Source organism: Chrysemys picta, chromosome 9, assembly GCF_011386835.1.
Source record: "Chrysemys picta bellii isolate R12L10 chromosome 9, ASM1138683v2, whole genome shotgun sequence".
NCBI lineage: Eukaryota > Metazoa > Chordata > Testudines > Emydidae > Chrysemys > Chrysemys picta.
The window spans coordinates 59,839,819-59,863,274 of NC_088799.1; the positions used below are offsets into that span (position 1 = coordinate 59,839,819).

The window sequence follows — 23,456 nt, forward strand, 5'->3', positions numbered from 1 at the left end:
GGAGTCTGAACCTCAGCCCACATCCCACCAAAGCTTTTGGAGTTTGCCCCCCCCCCCATCCCCAAGCACCTATCCTCTCCCCTCCCCCAGCCCCCCCCCACAGGCACTGATCCTCTCCCATCAACACCATCCCACCCCCACCCTTCCCACTACCCAGACCCTCCCCTCCACACTGCCCCTCTCCCATTACAAAGACATACCTCTCTGCGTCTATATCAAAAGTAGAGTTTATTGCCATTTCTAGCTAGATTCACACAGTCACATTAATGCTCTGACAGTCCAATGTCGAGAGCAATGCCCAGTCTGCTCCGCGAGAGCTCTGTCGGCGGGGGGGAGGGGGGAAACGCTCACGGAGCAAATAACCTCGGCTCTCACCCCCGAGGGATCGTGCCGCCCCGTCCACGGCAGGCAGGTCTCATTGGCATGTTTCATTATAAAATCTCTGCTGTGGGTATCCTGTGGCCCTGCACTGGGCAGGCTGGAGGAGGGGGAATCTCCCTCCCGGGGGGGCTCTGTACACAGACCGAGCTATGTATAAAAATCTATCCCACAGTGAGAGAGCTCCAGTCACCCATTTCCAAACAGCATCCAAACGTCCCACCTCCACGCTCGGCTGAATCCCCAGCTGGCCCCAGGCATACAGCTATGGGCAGCAGCATCCATAGAGCCCCCGCAAGAGCCCAGGCTTCTGTAGCCATCCCCAGCACTGGTTGCGTGTATACGTTCCTTAGATGCAGTTAAGGATATAAAAATCCCTGCACTAACGAAACAAAGCTTTCCTTGTAATCCCCAACCTGTGGTCTACACAAGCCATGCACTGTCCACAGACGCCAAAACAAAGGTGCTGACGGGGTCAGTTTTTGGTTCCTGCCCCAGGCCCATTCCAGGGTGGCAGGAGGGGCAGATTGTATCTCTCTTCAACAACAACTGGCTTCCTCCAAGGATCAGTCTTTGTCAAGTGCAACAGGAGCCCAGCTGAACGGTGCAGCGAGGGCACATGACCCGTTTTGCAGCCCCTGCACTCTTAAGGACATGCAAAGAGGCCCCTGTTGGGGGTCGTCTGGCTGTGCAGTGTCCTAACATGACACCTCACTCCTTCAGAGCCAGTCAGTGTCCCAGCAGCTGGGGCAGCGCCCCTGGCACATCTCGTAGCTCTCGCTAGCTTGGGAAGTTCTCCACATGAGATGAGGAAGGAAACAACTTTTAAGGAGATTAAGTAGAAAGAGTTCAGTGGCTCTGCCCACTCCAAGGACAGAGCCACCTTACACCGCAGAGCCCCTGGTGTGCTGGGCCGGGGTAGCCGCCCCGCCCTGCTCCTCTGCAGATAGCACCTCTGCAGGCAGCCGGGACTGGAATTTCTCCAGCTGCTCAGGGCTGGCCAGCGTTTTCAAGAGGCTGTTCTCTCGCTCCAGCTGGGAGTTCTTCTCCACCAGTTCTTTGATCTGCTCTTTGAGGATCTCCACCTCCTCCCGCACAGCATACATCAAGTGGTTTTTCACTAGATCCTACAAGAGATGAACCAAAGGCATGCTGTTACCAAACCATTCTGCCACAACTCCCAGGCTCAGCTATCGACTCTGGCTGCAGCCCACGACCAGCTGGGCTCTGTGCTGCTGTCATCAATGCTCAGAGCTAGCCTGAGCTCCCAGCAGCTGAATCCAGCTGTCTGGCTGGAGCAGGGGCAGTGGTTGTGGGGTTCTGGCTAAAGGGCTCTCATGTACAGGATGCAGGGGATGCTATTAGCACAGTTTAGCAAGGGGCACATCTGCCAGGGACACTGCAAACCAGTCACCATGCAGCCCATACTGTACAGCAGATTTGTAACAACTCCCTGGTGCCATTCTGCAGGTCTCTGAGCTCAGCTCTCTGCCCTTCCCAGCAGGGCTCAGCAGCCACACCGGAGCTCCGATCTGCTACCAAGCACCCTCCCTCTAACCCAGGGCAAGATCACTGCGCTCTTTCCCCCACAAGAGGAAAAACAATTTTGGAGTTTGATGTGCCACAGCCCTTGGCATGGCTGGAGTGAAGCCTCGAAGCCGCGCTGGGAGAAGAACTTTGTTGCTTTCCCAGGAGGGCCCCTGCCAGCTCCCAAGCGAGGGGTGTGGGTCCCAGGCACTCTAGGGGCACGGGGGGTGCTGTGTCCTGCCTCTCTGGCTGCAGGGCGCGGGCTTGGGGCTCCGGGCAACGGGACACCCGGGGGTCCCGCCTGCGCTTTGGGATCCCCCGACCCGCCCGGCGCGCTGCAGCGGTCAGTGAGCTTCGCCAGCGGAAGACGAAGACGGCGTGCGCCCCGCAGCGATCCCGGGGAAGGGGGCAGGCGCGAGCCCTAATGCATCAGCCCAGGAGGACCCTACCCGCGGAGTGACCCCGCCCATGCTCACCATCGCCTGCTCGATCTTGTTGTCGATCGCCACCACGCTGGCTCCGGAGGCGCTGAAAGACACAAGAAAGGGGCGGCCGGTTAGCAGCGAGCCCCGCTCCGGACAGCTCCCCCCAGCCCGGCGCCCCCCGCGTGGAGCCCCCCAGCACGGCCCGGGCGCTACCTGTTGTCCAACTTGACGGAGACCACGTCCCCGCCGAGCAGCGAGGAGAAGAAGGAAATGGAGAAGTTGTGCAGCTGGTACACGGCCACCTCCATGGCGGACTGGTAGAGCTCGGTGCTCATGGCCAGGGCCGCGGCGCGCAGGGCTAGCGGGCTCTCGTCGCTCGGGATCGGCAGGGCGCGCAGTGGGCTAACAGAGCCGACCATGGGCCGGGCGCAAGACGCAGGGCAGGTGGGCGGGCAGGGACCGGACGAGCACACTACAGTCACAGGCCGGGATCTAGCCACCAGTGGGGGTCTGTCCGAGCGCCGCCGCCTTATATAGGAGGCTCCTGCTGGCGTCACATGGTGTCAGGCTGCGGCTGGGTGGGGCGTGGGGAGGCTGCGGCTCTGCCATGTCCCCGCCCTGAACCCTGGGGCGAGCGCAGGGATCTCAGCGCTTTCCGTGCCCCCCGCTTTGCAAACAGTGTGTCGGGAGAGGGTACAGGGGCCCGGGGGGGTTAACTCCGCGGTGCAGAATTTTTCCTACACACATGCCCTGGAGAGCTCCGCCCGCCCCCTCCCCCCCTGCAAGAGCTTTGCTAGCAGCCTAGTTCTCTGCTGGAACCTGGTGTGTGTAGACCCCCGGCGCTACTAACCACCCCCAGGCTTTTACCCCCAATACACACCGTCTACACGGATGGTGAGGGTCGTTTTGCATGTTGCAAAAACATTGCGTCATTGGACATGCAAGTGTCCGGCATTCCAATACCAACCCCCACCCCGAGATTTCTGCAGCTTGCAATATTTCAGTCACACCCGGTTCAAGGGGCGACATGCAAAGCAAAGGAACCCGGCCCCGGGCCGTCGTCTTGTTGATCGCGAAAATAAAACAGCTTTTAGCCTTTTCCCCCGGCTTGCAAGGGCGCCAAACCCGGCTGCCAAAGCGAGTGTAAAAATGTGCATGTGAAACAAAACAATTCTCGCGAATAACGCCCAAATTATGGCAGGTTCGAGGCTGCGCCCAGGAGCTACAGCACCCCAGAAGTAGGTCGCTTCTTAACCAGAGTTACATAAGCTTCCACCAAAACATGTTTTGACTTTCGACTCCCAACAGCTTCCAATGGCGTCTGCTGGTGGTTCCCTCCCTTCCTCGCAGGTGCAGGGCGCCCCCTGGCGTCTGGTAGCTGCATGTGCAAGCCGAAGGTGCCTAAGAGGAAGGGCCTTAGGAAGATGCTGCTCCCCCAAAGGGATGCAACAAGGGTTTATAGATTCAAGGACTGGAAGGGACCTCGAGAGGTCATCAAGTCCAGTCCCCTGCCTGCATGGCAGGACCAAATACTGTCTAGACCATCCCTGATAGACATTTATCTAACCTACTCTTAAATATCTCCAGAGATGGAGATTCCACAACCTCCCTAAGCAATTTATTCCAGTGTTTAACCACCCTGACAGTTAGGAACTTTTTCCTAATGTCCAACCTAGGCCTCCCTTGCTGCAGTTTAAGCCCATTGCTTCTTGTTCTATCCTTAGAGGCTAAGGTGAACAAGTTTTCTCCCTCCTCCTTATGACACCGTTTTAGATACCTGAAAACTGCTATCATGTCCCCTCTCAGTCTTCTCTTCCAAACTAAACAAACCCAATTCTTTCAGCCTTCCTTCATAGGTCATGTTCTCAAGACCTTTAAGCATTCTTGTTGCTCTTCTCTGGACCCTTTCCAATTTCTCCACATCTTTCTTGAAATGCGGTGCCCAGAACTGGACACAATACTCCAGCTGAGGCCTAACCAGAGCAGAGTAGAGCGGAAGAATGACTTCTCATGTCTTGCTCACAACACACCTGTTAATACATCCCAGAATCACGTTTGCTTTTTTTGCAACAGCATCACACTGTTGACTCATATTTAGCTTGTGGTCCACTATAACCCCTAGATCCCTTTCTGCCATACTCCTTCCTAGACAGTCTCTTCCCATTCTGTATGTGTGAAACTGATTTTTTTTTTCCCCTAAGTGGAGCACTTTGCATTTGTCTTTGTTAAACTTCATCCTGTTTAACTCAGACCATTTCTCCAATTTGTCCAGATCATTTTGAATTATGACACTGTCCTCCAAAGCAGTTGCAATCCCTCCCAGTTTGGTATCATCCGCAAACTTAATAAGCATACTTTCTATGCCAATATCTAAGTCGTTAATGAAGATATTGAACAGAGCCGGTCCCAAAACAGACCCCTGTGGAACCCCACTTGTTATGCCTTTCCAGCAGGAGTGGGAACCATTAATAACTCTCTGAGTACGGTTATCCAGCCAGTTATGCACCCACCTTATAGTAGCCCCATCTAAATTATATTTGCCTAGTTTATCGATAAGAATATCATGCGAGACCGTATCAAATGCCTTACTAAAGTCTAGGTATACCACATCCACAGCTTCTCCCTTATCCACAAGACTCGTTATCCTATCGAAGAAAGCTATCAGATTGGTTTGACATGATTTGTTCTTTACAAATCCATGCTGGCTGTTCCCTATCACCTTACCACCTTCCAAGTGTTTGCAGATGTTATTGCCCCTGTGGGCAGCAGCTTTTGTGCCAGACTGCTCTGGGCTGCATAACCGGATCATAGCCTTGGTGGCCATCATGTGCGCTTGGTACAGGTGTGTTTTCCCCAGGAGTACCGAAACTGCACACGCTAGAGGGCTGAGTGGGTACCATGACCAGATGTGTACCATGAGTGCCAGGGGAGAGATGGGGTCCCTCCTCCTGCAGAACGGGCACTTGCATCATGGCAGCGAATCGTGGGTGTATATTGAACACGGGTGCAGAGCTACTGAGCTCGGGGCAGTGCTAGAGCGGGGGGCCCGCCAGGTAGCGTGCTCTGTGCAGGTATAGTGTGTAATGTCCTGGCTTTGTGGGTCTGTGGCTGAGAGTGCGATGCTGCCATCTAGTGGGCTGGGCCCACACCCAGGATAAGAGGCCTACTACTGCTACTACCACCTGTGTGTCAGCTGGCGTGGCTGTTGAGTGGGAGAAGCAGAGTTATGGCTCAGCGTTGTGCGTGTGCATGACATTTACACAGTCTATCAGCAGCACAGGGGCTCCTTGCACTGCAGGCCCCAATTGGAGCTCTCACTGGACATGGGGTTGTTTATAATGCACACTGCATCCCAGTGTCCTTGCGGGCCCCCACCCCCACCAATGCTGAGCAAAGTGCTGACTGGGCTCAGAGACACCAAGCAAGGCGTGGTCCCTGGCCCAAGGTACTCGGCCTCTCACGAGACAGACAGCAATTCTCTGTGAGGTCCCTCAAGCTGGGCCTGCTGGCTGTTCCCAGCCCAGCTTTCGCTGGGAGAGAGAGCCGCTTTTGGCTCAGACATTTGCATACTTGGATGTGTTTGCTCATGCACTCCATAGTGCTGTGTTAGCTCCCTTCTCTCCGCTCTCTGGCACCCAGCAGCACCCAGTGACCCGAGCAGCAATATACAAATGCAGGAGCCCATCCTCCTGAAAACGTGAGCTCTGCTCCTGGATCTCTACCCTCCTGGCGCCCAGGGACACTCCTCTACTTTCCCTGTTCCACACCACGCCCAGCCAACAGGAACCAGCCTCCTCAGGTACTCCGGAAGGCATCTGCGTGCTAGCACATGGGTGGGTTTTCCTAGAGCGGTTCTGAGCGGCTGACGTCAGCCTTCGGCCCCTGCTAGGGTATCTGCACTTCAGAGGAGGGCTGTGCCTCTATCCCCATGTCTGTGGGATCCCCCTAATAGCTCAGAGCAGGCCCCGTGGTGCCAGGCACTGCACAGACACCCAGGGAGCCAGGGCCAGCCTTCTACTAATAAACTAGAACTGCCAGCCAGCCTGAGCTGCTCAGGGTCTTGTCCCCACCACAGCCACCAGAGGACCCCCCCCCCCCCCAGCCCCAGCAGGTCACTAGGAGCAGGAAAGGCAGTGGAACCAGGGCCACATCTCGTGGGTTCAGTAAAGCACCACACACACCAGCAGTAGTGCAGCACAGCCCCCACCCCGGTTCACACTCACGTGGGCAGAGGTGAATGCTGAGATAAGCGTCCACGTGGGCAGTGCATGGAGGACCCGGGCGCTATCTCCCTTGTGTGGAAGGGCAGCCCTGCGGCTCCTGGACATGGGGACTCTTTATCTGGGTGACTCAGCTGGTGAGCACAGCCTGCTGGGCCGGCGCGGGTGCTGGCTGCTGTTTGGATTCCAGAGGGTGGGGCAGTTATTGGGGAAAAGACAGCAGGTGTAGGCGCTGATCTAGGGCCCTGCTTGGAGTGGGCCAGGAAGACCTGGTTGTGACTGGGAACATGGTGCCCTCAGCACCATGTGGGGTTTGGCAGCCGCCCTCTGCAGAGCTGGGGCAAAAACCAGCTGGCTCTGGCAAAGCCTGGAGACCAGGCCTCATAGTGCCACCCCCTCATCACTAACTCCCGCTGCCCTCCCAGCTCCCCCATGGCCCAGAGAGCAGGCCCCAGGCTGTCCCATGGCACTGCCCCAAGGAGAACCTGGCATTGCCCGGTCACTCCTGCTGCTCCGCCATGACCAAGAGAGCAGGCCCCAGGCCACCACAAGGAGAACCTGGCATTCCCCTGTCACTCGTGCAGTTCTGCCATGGCTCAGAGAGCCGCCCCCTAGCACTGCCCCCCACCAGCTGACACAGCCAAAGCACCAGTGATTGGGATGCTCAGAGGGCCCTTGATTCTGCTCTCTGTGCACACGCCCTCCAGGCCAGAGCCCTGTGTAAGCTGGGGAGGTACCTACAGGCCGGTTAAGCCCGGGCCAGGGGGCGTGGGAGCCTAGGCCCAGCAAAGGGCTCTCTGCAGTGTCGGGGGCCTAGGCTGGAAAGCTCTGACAGGCAGCAGGCCGCATGGCAGACGAACTGCCCTGCCCCAGCCTAATCCTCCCCAGAGCAGCCCTGCTGCCGCTGACTGGATTCTTGGTGCCTCCTGGCAGATCACCGAGATCGCCTGGCCTGCCATTCTCCAGGATAGGTATCAATCTCAGGGCACCCCCAGCCTGAGAGCTAGGGATTATTCCCAGCTTCTGTGCCCTGCCTCCCTTCCCAGGCCAGCATCTGCCACTGGAGCCTCCAGACCCAGCGCTTGGTCACAGTCATTCCCAGATGAACTTGCATGCTGAGCTGAGCCAAGGGCACCCAGTGGCTAGTCATGGTGCATTCAAGATGCAGCCTTTCTAGAGGGCAGTCTGGGATGCAGCAGGATCCAGGATCTGTCTCGCTGGCCCCTTCTCCTCCCTGGGGAGCTGTGCACTGACACAGGATGGAATAATCACTCGAACACCTTCCACCCAAGGGTCACACTACACCTTACAAAGTGGAACTGGGATCATAATCCCTACATTATAAATGGGGAAACTGAGGCAAAGAGTAGAGGAGTGAGCCAGCCGCAAAGCTGAGAATAAAGCCCAAGTGCCCTGCTCTAAGCAGTGGCAAACACTGCCTCCCAGGACAGGGAATAGAAGCCAGGTTACCTAGGTCAACCCTTTCTCTCATCACCCAACCACACACCCCTCCTAGAGCTAGGAAAAGAACCCAGGAGTCTTGACTCACAGCACCCTGCTCTAACTATTAGATCCAAGTCAATTCCCAGAGCTAAGAATGGAACCCAGGCCACCTAGACCCCTGCTCTTACCACTAGACCACTCTGTTCCTCTCAGATGGACTCCTGTATGCTAATGCATTACCAGGCCATTCGGACAACTGTGGGCACTAATTCTGTCCCTATCGACTAACCCCCAGTGGTCACCCTGAACCTGGGACTGCCTGGGTCTAGCCCTTGGACCCCAGCCCCAGGAACATCCTGGCAGGTCCCTAGCAGCAGAGACATATCATGGCAGGAGAGAATGGAAGGGATCATCTGGCCTCCCAGTCAGACATCCCTCCACCACCCTGACGGCACACATGGGGGTCCCATGGCTTTGCTCAGTCTGCACCTGTAAAAGCTCTTGACTCTTGCCAGGTGACCCTGACCCACATCAGGGGCCTGGGGCCAGGAGATCAAGCTCAGTCCCTTCCCAGCACTCCTGGGTCTCAGCCCCTCATTACTGAATCTCTGGTCGCCCTGGAAGGGATCCTGCAAGGAAAGACAGCTGCAAGCCTGGACGTCCCTGGAAGCCAGTGGCACTGCAAAGAAACTGAAGGAGGTGGTGTTCTCTGCGCTGAGGCCAGCCAGTGGCAGGGGCATCCAAAGAACTGACTAAAATGCCCCAGGACGAGAAGAAAAGGCTGGCTCCAGGTCTGCTGGGAGCAGCTTCTGGAATCTGTGCATGGGCAGAAATGGCTCAAGGTAGCAACAGACTGGTCCTGGGGCCCACAGCCCTCCGAAGGGGGTCAAGGCCGAGCTGCCCCCACAGATCCTGAGGTAACAGATTGGCCCAGAAGAAACCTGCTACCTATACACAGGCTGCCCGAGCTCAGACCCCTGGAAGAAGCGGCCTCTGAGGAGAAGGGGTTGGCGGGGGCCACCCTGGAGTGAGAGTGGTCCCAGGAGTAGGCCAGGGAAAGGAACTAGGAGGCTCCCAAGAGAAGGACCATGTGACAGGACCGGGAATATCCTGAAAGGAGGAAGCAGAGGCTGTTCTTCAGGGGAAGGGAGTGGAGCAGCCTAGGGGTCCTGGCCTCTGACTTGGGTCTTGGCCTGGAGTGCCAATGGCTGAAGCACCACGCGGTATTGGACTGCCCCTGAGATGGGCCTGAACACAGTCTGCCTTTGGCTTATGTTAATCTTGTCATCAATATGTGAGGTCCTGAAGGGTGCTCTAATGCTCAGGGGGGCTGGTTTGCACCTCTCTATACCTGGGTGAGGGGAAACAAGACAGGACTTGCGTGCAGTGTCAGGCCTAAACACTAGATGGCAGGGAGGTGGAGCCGGTGCACCCACAAGACCCTAAACCTTTAGACGCGGGGACACGGAAACTGTTGTGCAAAACTCAGACAATGCTCATTACACCATGTGAAATACTGGCCCGGCAAGGAGCTTCTCCTGGTGACATGCTTCACGTGCACCTAGAAACGCTGGCTTGGCTCAAGTGTGATCCATTCCCCAAGCTAAATATGACACACTCAAAGAAGAACACAAAATGCTCCACCCTACCGACAGCTAGAGAAAGGAATTCTGGATGGACCAGGATGGTCAGCAGAAGAAACCCAGACACCTGGATCTTCCTGGGACTATCCAGCGGAAATGACTGTACATGACGGGGTTCTGCACAGAGGTCACTATGTCAGACTAGCACGCAGAAATGCCGATCAGAGTCCACAACGTTTAATTGGGAAGTGGAAGAACAGACCCTATGCTAGCCCATCATGAATGCCGCTATTGAAGATAAAGTATCCAAGTGTGAAATCTGTACTCAAGGCAGGAACCCAAATGCAAAGGAACCAGTGAATATCTTATTGCCCTTATATAAATCCATGGTATGCCCACATCTCGAATACTGCGTACAGATGTGGTCTTCTCATCTCAAAAAAGATATACTGGCATTAGAAAAGGTTCAGAGAAGGGTAACTAAAATGATTAGGGGTTTGGAATGGGTCCCATATTAGGAGAGATTCAAGAGGCTAGGACTTTTCAGCTTGGAAAAGAGGAGACTAAGGGGGATATGATAGAGGTATATAAAATCATAAGTGGTGTGGAGAAAGTGAATAAGGAAAAGTTATTTACCACCATAATATAAGAACTAGGGGCCACCAAATGAAATTAATGGGCAGCAGGTTTAAAACAAATAAAAGGAAGTTCTTCTTCACACAGCGCACAGTCAACCTGTGGAACTCCTTGCCTGAGGAGGTTGTGAAGGCTAGGACTGTAACAGGGTTTTAAGAAGAACTAGATAAATTCATGGAGATTAAGTCCATTAATGGCTATTAGCCAGGATGGGTAAGGAATGGTGTCCCTAGCCTCTGTTTGTCAGAGGGTGGAGATGGATGGCAGGAGAGAGATCACTTGATCGTTACCTGTTAAGTTCACTCCCTCTGGGGAACCTGGCATTGGCCATTGTCGGAAGACAGGATACTGGACTGGATGGACCTTTGGTCTGACCCAGCATGGCCGTTCTTATGTTCTTACCACATACAATTCCCGATCACCCTTGGTGCCAAGGTGACACAGATCTATGCACATTAAACAGGAATGATTGCCACTTATTAGAGGACTTCTCTGCAGGGATATTTTCATCAACTAGCACCGTAAATGGTAAATTGTAACAGATAATGGCTCTCAATCACAGCATATCTTTTTGCTATATCAGTTCAAGCCCCCTCTCGTCCCCCCCACCCCCATCAAGCCCTAACCATGCACAGTCAAATGGGTTAGCCAAAAAGGCATAACCAATGTTAACAAAATAGCCATAGGAGTTACCCACCCTCAAGTGACCCACCCTTAGCACTGTCAGGGGATCGCAGCACCCTCCCCGGGCTGGAATGGCTTTGCCAGCTGTTCAGAGATGTATAGGCAGAGGAGCACAAATTCAATGTCCATGTTGCACATGCTCCTTAAATCAAAGACAATGGCAGCAGTTACCACGGAGCTCTAGGACGAGAAACCAGCAGAGAAGAAATCTCAAGACAAGAATGCCAGGAAGGAGCGCTGGATTCCAGATACAGGAACGGGCCACCTGCCCATGCACCAGAAAGATGGTCTGCCCCACGGTCACCTCAATTCTAGGGCCAGGCGGGACCACTGTGAACACTAACTGAGCTCCCATATAGCACAGGTCAGAGGACATGCCATAAGCACCCGAGGACCAGCCCTGCAGTAGGAACAGAGATAGCTAACCCAAGCCAAGCAGGGCCCTGGCTCTCTGCTCCTTGAGATGCCCAGGGTGTCCCTGGTAGCGTCCCTGTGCTGGCAGAAATAACCCAGTAACGAGCAGCAAAGAGGCTGCAGGCAGCCGATCCCCCTCTACAGGAGATGGTCAGGGACCAGAGGCCACTGGGGTTCAGAGATGGGAATCACTGCCGGATGCCCAGAATCCCCCTCTAATCAGTGGAGATCAGCTCATCTTCCCTGCCCTCCACCCTCGTCGGCCTTACTGTGGCATGTTAATAATTGGCTCCATTAGCTCCTGGCGGGCGGGCCAGGTAGGGTTGCCAACTTCCTAGTCACACAAAACTAGCCCCGGCCCCTTCCCCAAGGCCCCACCCCAGCCCCGGCCCTTCCCTGAGGCCCTGCCCCCCACTCACTACATTCCCCCTCCCTCAGTGGCTTACTCTCCCCAACCCTCACTCACTTTCACTGGGCTTTGGCAGGGGTTTGGGGTGCAGGAGGGGGTGAGGGCTCTGGGCTGGGGGTGCTGGCTCTGGGGTGGAGCCAGAAATAATGAGTTCAGGGTGTGGGAGGGGGCTCCAGGCTGGGACAGGGAGTTGGGGTGTGGGAGGAGGTGAGGGCTCTGGCTGGAGGTGCAGGCTCTGGGCTGGGGCTGGGAATGAGGGGTTTGGGGTGCAGGAGGGGGGTGCTCAGCCCCCAGGCTGGGGGGGTGGGGCTGAGCAATTTGGAGTGCAGGAGGGGGCTATGTGTTGAGGCAGGGGATTGGGATGCAGGAGGGGGTACAAACTCTGGACTGGAGGTGAGGGCTCTGGGATGGGGTCAGGGATGAGGGGTTTGGGGGGGCTCAGGGCTGGGGCAGGAGACTGGGGCTCGGGGTAGGGGCATGGGCTTACCTCGGGCGGCTCCCAGCAGCGGCACAGCAGGGGGTCTAAGGCAGGCTGCCTGCCTGTCCTGCGCACCCCGGAAGCCACCAGCAGGTCTGGGTCCTAGGTGGGGGGCCCAGGAGGCTCAACGTGCCGCTCTCACCCACAGGCACTCCCCCACCAGCTCGGAGCCAGTGCTTGGGGTGGGGGCAGCATGCGGAGCTCTATGACTACAAGTTGGACCTGCTGGCCGCTTCCAGGGCGCAGCACTGTGCCAGCCAGGACAGGTAGGGACTAGCCTGCCTTAGCACCGCAGCACCGCTGACCGGACTTTTAACGGCCCGGTCAGCAGTGCTGACCGGAGCCACCAAGGTCCCTTTTCAACATAGTGTTCCGGTCGAAAACCGGACACCTGGTCACCCTAGTTCAGGCTGATGTTTTGGTTTGGTTGCATGTGATCTGAAAGCAGAATGGAAGAGGTAAAGCTGCTGGAGCCTGTGGATTGCCCCGTCCTTTGCAGGGAACTGACCTCTGAAACCCCAGTCTGCTCTGTCTCCTCCAGTATTCCTGGGGGCCAGGCCTCTTCTATGATCCCTCCTTAGCCTTGCCTTGGAGTGGGGACAGGGCCCACTGCAGCAGCTTGGGGGTGAGGCAGGGAGAATGCATGGGCATTTACAGGTCTGTCTACTCTGCAGTGTGAGCCTCGGGTTAGGAGAACTCGAGTTGACAGACCCTGGGTTTGGTAACCTAGAGCTTGAGCGTCTACACTCATTTGTAACCCCAGGTTGGGAATTGTTGGACCCTGGGTACCAACAGCATCTGCACTGCATTATATGGGTCTGAGTGCTCCCCCACCACACACAAATCCCAGACTGCCTAGCACCCTCCCAAAATATGGCCACTCTACCCGTCTGTCTGTGGGGGAGGAGGCTGAGTTTGGGGGAGCCCCTGTAAGTATGGCTGACATTCTTTGTTCCCAGACATACACATGTACATTTAGCCCTATTAAAATGTGGACTGTTTACTGGCGCCCATTTTACCAAGCTTGTCATGCACCAGTTACATTTCTTGGCTTTTCCCTGTCACAAGATCATTTGGCACCCAAGAAAAAGAAAAACATTCCCAGCATGAAAGAAAGCAGCCAGGAAACCCAGCAAAAGCAGCTTTGCCAGTGGGAGGGCAGGGCACGGGTGTCACCTCTGACATATGCTGGCGCAACTCCACTGCCACTGCCCTATCACTCTGGGCCATGCAGCCCTCTGCCATCACATCCCCCCTTCCCGTGCAGTGAGCCACCTGCCCAGCGGGGCCAGCACCAAAACCACAGGCCGCCTCTACTCTGGCTCAGGGAGAAGACGGTCTCTGCCTACAGCAGCCTGCTGTAGTGACCAGGCCTAGGCACCACAGGAAGGCAGGGTCTTACACACACACTGCCCCAGAGCCTTTAACACTCCCGCCCCCCCCGCACAAGAATATTTGATTCTTTTCTGCCCCTGGCTTCCACGCTTCGTAGACAACCTAAGCTGGCTCCTGTGTCAGCCGACCGACATCAGCAGTGGAGGACAGGCTGGCCTCCCGGGTTCCGTTAACACCCCAGGGATTAGGGACGTTGCAGTCAGCCAGTCAGAATCGATCCCGGGCCAAAGCTGAGGAGCACAGGGTTCTGGGTGGCAGAAAAGCCAGCCCCAGTCCCAGCTCAGAGTCACGTCCGTCATGATGCCCTCCCAGAACTAAGCACCCCATCCACCCCTACCCTTTTTGTCCCCAGCGTTGGAGTCACCATCCTGCTGCCTTTCACCCATGTATCCAGACATCGCACACAGTGCAATGTTCCCTGGTAGGCACCGTCATTGATGTACCATCGCCAGCTCCACTAGCCCACCACGGGGCGGCAAACAGCGAGTACCTCACGGACACATCCTTCTGGGGTCTTCCCCGGTGGCACACCCTGATCCGGGCATTGGCTGTGACTGAGAAGAATCCAATCAATGTCCATTTCAGGAGCCCACTTCGGCCTCTCCGAGGTTAGGAGAGGTCTGTTTCACAGCTTTCTCTGCTACAGGTCCCTGGGCCCCATGCTCTTGGGCACAGCAGAGTGCCCTGCTCTTGGGAGAGCCGCAGGCTCAGAAAGCTGCTGCTGCACTTGCCCCATTGGTTTTATGCTCACTGTAAGGCTCAGGCCAGAGAACCAGCCACTCCAGGAAGCCAAAGTGTCCCAGGCCCGGTCCGCACACACAGCTTACTTAACAGTGAGACCGATTTAACAAAACCAGAGCAAAGCACTGTGATGCTGGTCCAATGTCGGGTTAAACCTGGCTCATAACAGTTCAGCTTGTACGGGTGAGTATATGTTAACTGGAACCATCCCTTTAGTTAAACGGGGCACCCCTGGGTGCCATGGGGGGGGGGAGGGAACCCGGCACTACTACGTGCGCTGGGTGTTTCAATCTGCTTTCCCCATCCCCAAGTTGGAGCCTCCCCCAGCTCGGGGTTTGGTTCGTGCTCGTCTCTGCTGTAACCCAGTGTCATGGAATGTGGGGGGACACCAGGCCCTGCACCCCCGGCTTCCTGCAATTCACCATGACTCTCAGCCAGCCAGTAAAGCAGAAGGTTTATTTAGATGACAGGAATACAGTCCAAGACAGGTCTTGCAGGCACAGACAACAAGACCCCCCCTCAGTTAGGTCCATCTTGGGGTCCCAGGTTGCCCCAGCCCCCTTGCGAGGTCAGAGTCCCGTCTCCCTCCCAGCCAGCTCCCCCAGCCAGCTCCTGAAACTCTCCTGTCAGCATTCAAAGACCACAGTAAGAACAGTCCCAGTTCGTCACAGGTTGGATCACAGAAACCCCGTTGGGAGCTGCCACCTAATGTACCAAGACTACCTCTGCTCCTGCACCTGATTCTCAGCCAGCCAGTAAAGCAGAAGGTTTATTTAGACAACAGGAACACAGTCCAAGATAGGTCTTGCAGGCACAGACAACAGGACCCCCCCAGTTAGGTACATCTTGGGGTCCCAGGGCACGATAGCCCCCTTGGGAGGTCAGAGTCCTGTCTGCCTCCCAGCCATTCCACCAGCCAGCTCTGAAACTCCCTCTCCTTTTTGTTCCGTTTCCGGGCAAAGGTATCACCTGGCCTCTAACCCCTTCCTGGGTTCTCATGTTACATGCTCAGGTATTCTCCCTCGGCCAGTCTCCCATCCCCCAATGCAGACCATCCTAGCCACACTCCCTTCTCAGCATTCACAGACCACATTAAGAACAGTCCCAATTCGTCACATCTCTCCTCCCTTCGAGACGGAACTGAGCTGGGTCACTTCAGCCAGTGACCCGGGGAAGTTCGAACCTACCCACGTTCCCACGTATGCCCCAACATCCCTCCCATTCCTTGGTGAGAATTACACCAGGCCCTTCCAGTTTCACACCCCCCCTTAGGTCAGGGGTGTTCGATGACACTCGTAGCTCACATGTGGGAGCATTTATGCGGCCCATGCCCTTTTCCCACCCCAATACCTCTGGGGTTCCAACTGGGCTGGGGTCTTCTCCCAGCGTTCCAGTCTGGAGGTCGGTGATTCGGGCTCTCTTGGTTCAGAGCCCCCCTTTTGACCTTGACCACCCTCTGGAAAGGCTCCTCTATGCTGGCCAAGGGTCCTAAAGCCGTTTTCCCAGGCCTTCCTCACCCTCTGACAGGGGTCACAGGATCAGCAGTACTGTCAGACAGTAATAAAGACCCCAGGCCAGTAAAAGTTTCGTAGCAGCCTCTGCTGGGTACGTCAGGTTCCCTGGTACCCTGAGAGGGGAATATTATGGGCCCAGTACAGCAGCTGGCAGCAATACTTCTGGGGTACCACCAGCTGCCTCCTGATTCCCTCTGACTCCATTTTCCCTGGGGGAGCCCATTCTCCCACAGGAACCTTTTCCGGCCACCTCTCCCCATGGTCTGTACCGCACTGAGGTTGACCAGGTCCCTTATCTTCTGCAAGGAGGGATCTTTCTGCAACTCGGCCTGGAACTCAGCAGCTGGGACAGGGATGGCCACCTGCTCTCTCTCGCTGGCTGAGTCTGAGGCCGCAGCCTCTCTGAGCTGTGTCCCTGGGTGTTCCCTCCCCACCGGCTTAGGGTCCTGCGCCTCGGGCAAGGTACCCTCCCCAAGGTCAGGGAGCAGTGCCCCTCGCCCGCTATGACTATGTGTCACGACCAGGGCGCCCTGGGGGTTGCTTGGCCAGTCCTCCAGGTCCCCACCCCCATCAACACCTCAGTGGGCAAATACGGATGTACCCCCACATCCTTGGGGCCCTCCTTGGCCCCCCCACTTCAGGTGTACCCTCGCCATGAGCACTTTGACTGGGGTCCCGCCCACCCCTGTCAGGGTCAGGTAGGTGTTGGGCACCACCTGATCTGGGGCCACCATCTTGGGCCGGGCCAGTGTCACCTCTGCGCCTGTACCCCAGTATCCATTGACCTTCCTCCCATCCACCTCCAGGGGAACAAGATACTCGCTCCGCAGGGACCGCCCCACGTCCACCCTGTAAACCCAAAACCCTGAGTCTGGAGCATCCAGTTCTCCAGAGGAGCTGGCCTGGAGCTCTCCTCCCTCCTTAGCAGGTGGTACGCTGTCAGCCCCCTTGCCTGGGAACGCTGCCCCTCGTCCGGCTGGATTTTTACCCAGTCAACACTCTGGATTGGGTCTGCTCAGTCTGTCCCTGAGCCTGAGGCTGACTCCGGAACCTTTTCCGGTACATCTCAGGGGTCAGCCCAAACTCGCGGAGCAGGGCCTTTTTGAACAGTTCGTAGTCCCCTGTCTCCGCCCCTTTCAGTCGGCTGTACACCTCCCTGGCTGTGGAGTCCAGTGAGGGGATGAGAAACTGGAGCCTGTCTGCAGGGTCAACCTGGAGCAGCTTGCAGGTATTCTCAAAGGCCATCAGGAAGGTATCCATGTCCTCCCCCTCCTTACGCTGGGCCAGGAAGCACTTATCAAAGCTCTTTGCAGTCTTGGGTCCCCCCTTACTCACCGCAGCCGGGGCCCCACTGCTCCTCAGCCTGGCCAGTTCCAGTTCATGCTGACGTTGGTCCCGCTCATGCTGATGTTGTTTCTCCTTCTCTTCTGCTCCTGCTTCAGTTCTTGCTTCCTTAACTCAAGCTCTTCCCGTCTCATCTCCCATTCACATTCCAGCCGCATCCGTTCCAGGGACAGGGAGCTCCACCGGGACGATCCCCTGCTGGCTGCTGGGGTCAGGTTGCCCTCAGTATTCGCTGGGCTTTCCCCAACCCCTCCCCTAGGTATAGGGAGGCAGGGTCTCGGGATGTCCTCGACAGCAGTCTGCCCCCTCCCAGCCAGATCAAGCCCCGGGGCCCACGCTGCATCCGCCAGGCGGCCTCCCTCAGGCACAGGGCTCAGTTCATCCAAGTGATCCCTCCGCTCCAGCTGGGCAATTAGCTGTTCTTTGGTGGACCTCCCAATGCGCAGCCCTCTCTGCCTGCACAGCTCCACCAGGTCGCTCTTAAGGCGTTTAGCATACATCTTCCTGTTGGCCACTCGCCGGCCTGTGCTCTCATCTTTCCACCGTTTCCGGGGAGACCCCTAGTGTGCCAGCCCTTCTTCAGGTCAACACCTCTCTGCCAGGGTCGAGCAGCAGACTCCTCCGCCCCGAGACTGCTCACTTCGATCCCCTGGGGGACCCTGTTATTGCAAGAGTCCTTCTCACTGGTCACACACTCCCAGGGGTTTATTGCCCCCTGAACCGTCTCTCTCTGACTCTTCAGCCCACCTGGTCCCCGTCGATCCCCCTTCGTTTTACTGCTCCCCAGTCACTTACTGCAGGAAGCGCCGTCCATGGGGTGCAGTAGATCCCACTCCTGCCACCAGTTGTCATGGAGTGTGGGGGGACACCAGGCCCTGCAATTCACCATGACTCAGCCAGCCAGTAAATCAGAAGGATTATTTAGACGACAGGAACACAGTCCAAGATAGGTCTTGCAGGCACAGACAACAGGACCCCCCCAGTTAGGTACATCTTGGGGTCCCAGGGCACCGTAGCCCACTTGGGAGGTCAGAGTCCTGTCTGCCTCCCAGCCATTCTACCAGCCAGCTCTGAAACTCCCTCTCCCCTTTGTTCCGTTTCCGGGCAAAGGTGTCACCTGACCTCTAACCCCTTCCTGGGTTCTCATGTTACATGCTCAGGTATTCTCCCTCGGCCAGTCTCCCATCCCCCAATGCAGACCATCCTAGCCACACTCCCTTCTCAGCATTCACAGACCACATTAAGAACAGTTCCAATTCGTCACACCCAGTGATGGGGGAAGCTCATGAGATCTGGTTAGAGACGTGCCCCCCATCTGGCTTCTCTAGCTGAGGCCTTGCCCCCTCCCTGGAACAAGTTCTCAGGGGGTTTTCTGGCCTTCTGCTCCTGCTCCAGCCAGATGCCTCGGAGGACACTGGTGGCCTCTGGCCATCCCCGCCCTGCCGCAGGAACATGCAGTTCAGGCACCCCTCACCGTCCAGATGGGGTCTGCTGGGCGTGACACTTCGTCCAGACGAGCAGCGTGGCTGGCGACGGACGCCGCTGGACTCACGAGCGGTGCTGCTGTGACAGGCCGGGCTGGCGGCCTGAACGCAGTAACAAGAAAGACGTGCGCTAAGGACGGACAACACCACTTGGCCACAGCAAGAACAGACCAGAAACTTTGCTTCCTGATAGTGCACTCGGCACTGCTGGGAACTGGAACACCTGGGTTCTAGTCCTGACTCCGCCACGGACCTTAGCCAAGTCCCTTCCTTTCTGTGTGTCTCACCGTTCCCATTTGTAACGTGGGGGATAGCGATCCTGAGCTACCTTCTAAAGCAGCTGAGGATCGGGGGCGGACGGGGAGGGGGAGCTGCAGAGGTTACTCAGTCTCCTGTAGAAAAGCCATGTGGCTTTTCCTACCCTGAGCACCTCTCGTGCAGGTCTCCCCAGCAAGGGCGGACCGGCTAAACAGGGCCGACGAGAAGGGGGGAAAGCCGGGCCCTGGGCCCCCTTCCGGACCACGGTAATTTGTACCGTCTTCCCCCCTCCTCGTCAACCCTGGCTCTGGGATTCGGGCCATGCCACACGTCTGGTGGCTTGTTTGGTTGGCCACGTGGCAGGGAACGTGAACGAGCTGCCTGTGTAAGCAGGGAGGTGAGCGGCCTGTTGTTTCCGACGCAGCCTGCGCAGACGGGGCAGAGCAGGGAGGCTGGTGCGGAACTCAGATGAGTTCTGCCCCCTCAAACACTTTCCCCAGCAGACTGGAGCTTTGTGACAACAGTTCAGTAAATAGATCCCAGCAGCCCTCCTGTTCCCCAGGTGCCCGGGCTCTCTGCCCAGTCCTGGGCTGCTCTGGAGGCCATGGCACGTGCTGGGAGCTGGGCTTCCGGTCCAGCCTCATGGGGCCACGCTAGCGAAAATGTCAATAACATTTGTTTTCATTTAAAACAAGCTTTATTGGGCCTTTGGCTGGGGTTGCCCTGCAGGCTAGTGGCATGATCCTCGGTCTGTCGGCTGGGCTGTCCAGGCCAAACACAGCATGGCGGCCAGGTTCGGCGCCAATACACCCAGCCGCTAGCGCCAGGAGGATTCCACAGGCACCAGCACGAGTACCACCCTGCTGGGGCAGGGTGGACATGCCCTGCACTGCTTGGGGGGTGGGGGAAGTCAGAGCTGCCAAAGGGCGGGGGAAGGGGGTGTTCTTTCACCCACTAGATGGGGGGCGGGGGGGGGAACTCCCAGCCCACAGGCTGCACCGATGTATGCACCAGGCTGCTGTGTGCACACCAGGACATCGGGGTCACTATTCGTGGAGGTGGGGGTACCCGGGGGGGGGTGTCACTGCTCCTGTCTACATGGGTGTCTGGGGCTGTTGCTATTTGGAGCAGTGGAAAGGGTTGTGCTTTGTATGCAAGTGGTTACAAATGCAAATCCCATCTACTCTACTAGAGGCAGTGCAGCCTAGTGATTAGAGCACCAAACGGGGCGTCCGGCGACCTGGGTTCTACTCCCGGCCCTGCTACTGGCCTGAGATCCCCACCTGAGCTTTCCCAGCCTAATCCAAAGGGAGCTACAATCCATCTACCTACAGCCTGTCACGCCGACCCCCGGACGATGTAAATACCAGCCCGTCGTACTGGTGATCCAACCTGAATGGGGGCTGGGGAACCCCACCCCTTTACCCGTGGAGCCTCCTAGTGGATCCAGCCTGGGGAAGCTGCTGACTGTGTGCCCCACACCTGGTCATCACGGAGAGACTGGGACCCAGACTGAGAGCACTTTTGTGGCTGAGTATGGGGCAGTGCCAGTGGGCTCAGGGGGACCCACAAAGGGACCCTGGAGAAGTGGAGAGTACCCTTCAGGGAGGTTCTGCTTGCCCTGCCCTGGCCCACTCCTGGGGTTCGGGGGTGGGGGATTCAGCAGCAAATGTTTTAAACTGCCCATTCCTCCTACGTGCTAATTAACAGGAAGAATCTTGTGTAGCCCCGTTCCATAGGGTAGAACTAAATAGCTGCTCAGCTGCTGCTGTCCACAGCCTGGGCACCCTGGGAAGGAGCTTGTGATGCTGGTTATTCATGGCTGGATAATAGAGCCTGTGCCCTGCACAGTTTCCCTGTGCTGTGATCAGGGCAGAGAACAAGAGGGGAGCCCGACATAGCATCTTCCTAACACAGGAAGCTCCAGGAAGGGAGCAAGCGCCACTGCCGTCCATGGACTCCCTGCCTGCCACGGTGGGACCAGAGCAAGCAATGGGAGTCAATGTCACCTCCCCAGACAGACCCCCTCACCCAGACCCACCCACGGTGCCCACAGGGACACTGCACCTGTAACCATCAACCCTGGCATCAGGATATCTCAACGCACTTTACAAAGGAGGCCAGGATCATTATCCCCATGTGACAGACGGGGAAACTGAGGCACCGTCCGAGCCCCTGGGTGAGGCAAAGTGACTCACTCCAAGCAGCAGAGCTAAAATAGAATCCATGTCTCCTGGGTCCCACTGCTCTATCCACTAGGCCCTGCTGCTCAGGGGACTGAAACAGCACGGCAGCTGAGAAGCAGTCTGGGATGTGAACACTGAAACTTGGGGCTCGGGGGCCCCAGCACTGAGATGTGTTACCAAGCCCAGGGGCTTGGCCAGTCCCACATTTCTTTCCATCCCAGCTGCTGCCCTGAGAATGAGCTGCATGCTCCCCTGGCCCATGAAATCCAAGTGTTTCAGGCCTGCCCCAGTGGGAGGCAAGCGTTGCGGCTGGTGCCCTGGGGATGCCATGCCCAGCCCAGCCCAACACTGGGGGCCTGGATGGGGGGAACCAGCCCCAGTCTCAGCCCTCTCTCATCTCCAAATCCCAGCCCTCTCCAAGGGTTTGATTAAGAGGCCTCCCCGACCTGCCTCCTTCCTCTAGCTCCTAGGAGCCACCATCTCTCCCCCTCACCCCACACTGCTAAGCCAAGACTCCGCTCCCAGGCTGTGCAGGAAAAGCAGGCCAACAATTCACAGAAGCTCAGCCTGGCCACTGCTGGGTATGGTCGCCCCTGTTCTATGCCCCCAGCTGGGCTGGTCACCCGGCCACCTGCATTCCCCTCTTATTTGCCCTGCTCCTGTTGTGTGTAAAGGCATCGCCGTCAGGGACAGTGTCAGTGTAAACACCTCGATATCAATGCCAGTCACTCTAGTGAAATGAATCACTGTTAATGAGCACCGGGTGCCATCTGGGAGCAGGGACCACCCCGGACCAGCTATCCATCAAGCCCTGACACAGGCAGGGGGCTATGACTAATGAGCCAACAAAGGAGTGATCACTGCACAGAAACCTGCTCCCCTCCCCCCGCACAAGGCAAACCCCAGGCATCACTGCCCCCCCGCCAGAAAACCCCGGGAACCACCTGCCCTGCAAATAGTGCTGGTGGAGGAGAGAGGTATCCCCCGCCCCAGCGGTTGCAGGAAAGGGGCCCTGAGCAAGGTGAGATTGGCCCTGGGGAGAGGGATCAGGCAGAAAAAGCCTCTGTTACTAACGGGGTGAAGCTCTGAATAGGGAGCCGGCAACTCCAAGGATCCACTGCTGCCCACAGGGGTCACCAGATGAGATTAATAGGCAGCGGCTTCAAACAAGTGAGAGGAAGTGCTTCATCCCACGCACAGTCCCCACGTGGAACTCGCTGCCAGGGGACGTTGTGAGGCCAAAACTACAACTGGTTAAAAAAAAAAAAATTAGATAAGTTCCTGGAGGATAGGGCCAGCAATGGCTATTAGCCAGGATGGGCAGGGATGCAGCCCCATGCTCTGGGTGTCCCTAGCCTCGGAGTGCCAGAAGCTGGGAGTGGAGGACAGGGGATGGATCACTTGATTGCCTGTTCTATTCATGTGCTCTGAAGCACCTGGAACTGTCTGCTGTAAGAAGACAGGATATTGGGCGAGATCAGTGGCTCTCAAACTTTTTTACTGGCGACCCCCTTTCACATTGCAAGCCTCAGAGTGCGACACCCCTAATAAATATATTAAACAGTATGTTTAATTTAACACCATTGTAAATGCTGGAGGCAAGTGGGGTTTGGGGTGAAGGTTGACAGCTCGCGACCCCACATGTAATGACCTTGCAACCCCCTGAGGGGTCCTGACCCCCAGTTTGGGAACCCCGGGGCTAGATAGATCTTTGGTCTGACGCAGTACGGTCGTTTTTGTGTTCAGGGATGGACAGTAACAAAAGGGTCTGGCTTTGGCCTGGGCTAGTGGGAGCATGGCATGCTAGGATAATACCAGCCGGGGCGGGTGTCCGTCCCCCAGACCTCTGAGCCACATTCATCAAGTGCCGCACGTGGGAGATTCTGCCTCTGCCAGCTGCAGCCCCTCCTCTGCGGATTGCGGGCCAGCACTGCTGCTGGGCCGGAGCCGCCATCACAGGGAATGCAGCGCTCCTGGTTACACAACCCCGAGACGCAGCTCCTTGGAGCACATCTGAGCCCTCAGCCATGAACATCCTGGAGGTTACATAAGGTGCCCTCAGGGGGGCCACCAGCTTCACCGCCACGCCCCATGACCTTGCCCTCAACTGGGCTGCCCTGCTTGCTGTGAACACCCCTCCACAGGGATCTCAATGGGGCTGTCTTGACACCTGGTGCAGGGAGCGATTCTTGGACTGTGGAGAGATCTTTCGGATTCCCCACCCGGGACTGAGTGTCCTCAGCTCCCCTGGAGCCAATGGCAGCAGCTCTTAGCACCCAGCCACCCAGGACAGTGGTGCAGAGTATTAGGTTCCCTGGCACCTCCCAACATGACCCT

General features: G+C 57.0%; 1 protein-coding gene across 2 annotated transcripts in view; it reads right to left on the bottom strand.

The window, feature by feature from the left end:
• Positions 1-209: 209 nt before the first annotated feature.
• TSC22D3 (TSC22 domain family member 3) overlaps positions 210-23,456 on the bottom strand; it is a 56,070-nt gene continuing 32,823 nt past the window's right edge. Inside the window, exons 1-3 of one of the 2 annotated variants that reach the window (XM_005311481.5) lie at positions 2,544-10,752; positions 2,382-2,433; positions 210-1,505 (exon numbers count right to left, since the gene is read on the bottom strand). In XM_005311481.5, coding sequence (XP_005311538.2) covers positions 1,263-1,505; positions 2,382-2,433; positions 2,544-2,749 — 501 coding nt within the window. In that variant the 5' untranslated portion in view covers positions 2,750-10,752 and the 3' untranslated portion in view covers positions 210-1,262. Of the gene's footprint in view, positions 1,506-2,381; positions 2,434-2,543; positions 10,753-23,456 lie in introns of those variants that run through there. The other variant, XM_008175623.4, reaches the window with a different exon arrangement.